Source organism: Rhincodon typus, chromosome 1 (assembly GCF_021869965.1).
Source record: "Rhincodon typus isolate 14 chromosome 1, sRhiTyp1.1, whole genome shotgun sequence".
Classification (NCBI taxonomy): Eukaryota; Metazoa; Chordata; class Chondrichthyes; order Orectolobiformes; family Rhincodontidae; genus Rhincodon; species Rhincodon typus.
The window spans coordinates 78,867,400-78,871,515 of record NC_063332.1 but is presented as its reverse complement, the minus strand read 5'-3'; the positions used below and the strand labels follow the sequence as shown (position 1 = coordinate 78,871,515).

General features: G+C 39.4%; 1 protein-coding gene across 1 annotated transcript in view; it reads right to left on the bottom strand.

Moving 5' to 3' along the window:
- Positions 1-217: 217 nt before the first annotated feature.
- Positions 218-4,116, bottom strand: part of LOC109916575 (magnesium transporter NIPA2-like) — a 21,435-nt gene continuing 17,536 nt past the window's right edge. The window contains exon 6 of the mRNA XM_048605644.1: positions 218-1,400. Coding sequence (XP_048461601.1) covers positions 748-1,400 — 653 coding nt within the window. The 3' untranslated portion in view covers positions 218-747. The remainder of the gene's footprint in view (positions 1,401-4,116) is intronic.

Sequence of the window (4,116 nt, the reverse complement as noted above, 5' to 3'; positions counted from 1 at the left end):
ATACAAGAGATTATTTATAATAAAGTTACTAATAAAGTTTCAATTATATGATGCATCTATAAGTAGATGTATCTCAAAAATGAGAGCAAATCTTTATTCATAAAAAAAAACTGAGGTTGCACAAATTCAGTAAATTGGTGAATAGGTTGCATTGAATGGCAAAGAGTGTAGTGCTTTCACTATAAATCTTCAAGTATCAATGTGAAATGCTATTTTATGTTGGTCAAATGCAAAGATTTAGTTTATTAAAATAAACATGTGCTGTCAGTGTTTTAAAAAGCCAGATACTTACAATGCAACTATCTTAACAGCTACCTTGCATTCCATACTTTAATTGTTATACTGCCATACAAGTGTCTATTTTGACTGTGGTTATACCATCAAAACACTAGAATCACATTATCTAAGAACAAATATTTACATTTTGCATTGGTTCCAGTTTTGTGAATCCTGAAGTAAACACCACACACTGAAATAAGTCTATTACTCACAAATCAAATACAGTCAAATTCAAGTTACCTAAACTGGAGCACATTTTTGTTATTTGTCATACTTAAATCGGGAGTTTTGGAAAACATACTTCTTTAGTGCAAAAATAATCTTGAAATCCAAAAGACTGTACAATCCATAAGTGAACACCATAAAGGTAAGGATTTTCATTTAATGGCAATGTGAAGATCCTGGAATTCTTTGATGGGATTCAAATTTAACAGATTCATGAAGCATTCATCACAAAGTTGTGCATTGTTACTGTAGGTTAGAATGCTCTCGAAAACCAACATTTCTTCTGTTAAAGAATAAATTCATTTCTTCATCATCATAAACAGCAGATGGGCTATCCATATTGTCCAGTAATACATGATGGTAATCCTGACCAAATCTGTTTGTTTCTGCATTTGCACTTTTTTTAATGAGAGATATTAATTGTTCCCACGTAAATTGTATATCCTTAAAAGCATGAAGTAAAAAGATGCCCAAGATTATCGTACAAAATCCATTTACAATCCCAATGATGTCCTTAATTTCTACATTATTCCATTCTTTGAAAAGGATAACAGAGCAAATTAAGACCATAGTAGTGAACAATACATAGTAAATAGGGGTCACTATAGCAGTGTTAAAGGTATCAAGAGCTTTATTTAGATAATTGATTTGAGTGCTGACGGATACGATCAAAGTACCGAGTAGAATCCAGCTCAATGGTTTGTTGATGACAGGTTTCTTTTCAAGTAGTTCCTTTATAGCAATACCTAGTCCCTTCACAGATGACACAGAAAAAGCTCCAATCAATGAACAAATGGAGATGTAGACCAGTATATTGGTTGGTCCCAGTTTAGGAGCAATAAAGATCATCAGCACCACACAGACTATGATTGTTATACTGGCAAATGTAAGGAAGCCTGAAAAGAGATAAAATATTAAAAGGTAAACTTAAATTCTGCATTGATGATGTGTAAGTTTCTTAAAATATTTGGGATTGACTTAGCTATTTTGTTGGTAAATCACAGACGTATCCAAAACATTTTACTTTCAGTAGAGCCCACAGATCAGATAGAGTAAACCTAGAGTTGTAACAATAGGTTTATCTTGTGATTAAATGGATAGCACTTTTTTTCCCCCATTTGCCCTCTTTAATCTTGTCAAATGTGAGTGAAGCACTTACAAAAACAAAGTTGCTGGAAAAGCTCGGCAGGTCTGGCAGCACCTGTGAAGTTAAAAACAGAGCTAATGTTTCAGGTCCGGTGACCCTTCCTCAGAACTGGCGGTGGCTGGGAAAACAGATCTGAGGAAGGGTCAATGGACCTGAAATGTTAACTCTGTTTTTTCTTTCACAGATGCTGCCAGACCGGCTGAGCTTTTCCAGCAACTTTTGTTTTTGTTCCTGATTTACAGCATCCGCAGTTCTTTCGGTTTTTATTTAGTGAAGTACTTAGTTAGCCAAGACCCAATATGAATGGTTTTATCTCTCTAGACTAAAAAGGCACAACCTCCCCTAATATTCTTGGGATGAAACAATTGGACTTATTGTTTCAATTAGAACTAGTTAATGAGCTACGACTTGCAAAAACTAGCTCATCTGGCTATGATACACAGCTTCCGAGAGCCTGTTCATTCTGATAAAATGTGTAAATTCAGTTTGATTAAAACATGACATTTAATCCAAACTCGAGGATTTCCTGGTACCTGGTTGATAGGGCCCTTAGTTGTGTTCGACCCATCTCCTACACTTCTGCCCTCACTCCTTATTTTTCCTCTCACAACAATGACAGGGGCCCCTTGTCCTCATTTACCACCCGCCAGACTCTGCATCCAAAGGTTTACAAGCTGCCTTTTCCATCACCTGCAATGGGATGCAACTGTCAGACACATATTCCCCACCCCTATCATCAGCCTTCCGCAGTGACCCTCTGGGACATTCTGGTAGACTTCTCCATTGCCAACATCTCATCTCACTCCCATGGCACCTCCCCATGCAATCACAAAAGGTGTAATACCCCACCCGGTTAACTCTTCACCATCCAAGGCTCCAGACATACCTTCCAGGTGAGGCAGTGATTTACCTGTATATACTTCATTTAATCTACCCTGCAATGTGGACCCTTCCACACTGGGGCGACAGAACATAGGTTGGGTGACTGCTTTGCAGGATACCGATACTGACTGCAAAAATGACCCCAACCTTAAATTTGCCCACCACCTCAGCGCATCACCATATTCCCACACCTACATTTCTGTCACAGGCCTGCTGCAGTGATCCAGAGAGCTTCAGTGTAAGCTTGAAGAAGGACATACCCTGCTTGGGGACCCTACTGCCTGTAGGACTCAACACCATACTCAATAACTTTGAGCCTGATTCCATTCTTTCAGGTTTTTTTTTTTAAAACCTCACCCAACACCTGGTCTTGTACAAAATAGATTGCTTTTATCACAGTCACCTGTTTGCATGTACTCCTAGGCCCATTATCACATTATATGGGCTGTATTCAGTACAACGAATCCATTTTCTCACTCTTAGCTCTTATTATAACAACCAGTTTTTTCTTTTAAAAGTCTGTCCAGGCCTGCCATCCGTAATCTTTTTGTTTACCTACCCCTTTTCATATTTCTGTCTCTCTGGGTTCCATCTCTACCCATCTGGTTACCTGTCTCCTTCCACCATCCCCGCCTCCCTCCACAACCTCTCCACTTCACCTTCAGCTTAAGTAACACTTTTTCCTAGCTACTAATAGCTCCAATAAGGAGTCATCAGACTCAAAACATTAACTCTGCTTTCTTCCCACAGATGCTGCCAGACTTGCTGAGTTTCTCCAGTGATTTCTGCTTTTGTTTCAAATCCCCAGCATCCATAGTTCTTTGCTTTACTATTTTATGGTAAAGATACAATGGGCCTCCTGTGCTGTAACAATTAGAGTCATAGAGCTGTATAGCATGGAAACAAACCATTCGGTTTGACTCGTCCACGCTGACTAGATACCTTAAATTAATCTAGCATTTGGCCCATCTCCCTTTAAATCCTTCTTTTTCATATACCGATCCAGATGCCTTTTAAATATTATAATTGTACTAGCTTCCACCACTTCCTCTGCCAGGTCATTCCACGCATAAAGCACCCTCTGTGTGAAAAGGTTGCCCCTTAGGTCCCTTTTAGATCTCTCCCCTTTCATCTTAAACCTATGCCCTTTAGTTCTGGACTACCCCACCCGGGTAAAAGACCCTATATCTATGTCCCTCAATTTTATAAACCTCTATAAGGTAACCCCTCAACCTCCGACACTCCAGGGAAAATAGCCCCAGCCTATTCAGCCTCTTCCTATAGCTCCAACCTTGGCAACATCTTTGTAGATCTTTTCTGAACTATTTCACGTTTCACAAATTCCTTCCTACAGAAGGGAGACCAGAAATGAAAGCAGTATTCCATAAGTGGCCACACCAATGTCCTGGAACCCTAGAACATTAAACTGCCAGACCTGTCTATCCCTGAGCCACATAGAACATAGAACATTACAGCGCAGTACAGGCCCTTCGGCCCTCGATGTTGCGCCGACCTGTGAAACCAATCTGAAGCCCATCTAACCTAAACTATTCCATTATCATCCATATGTTTATCCAATGACC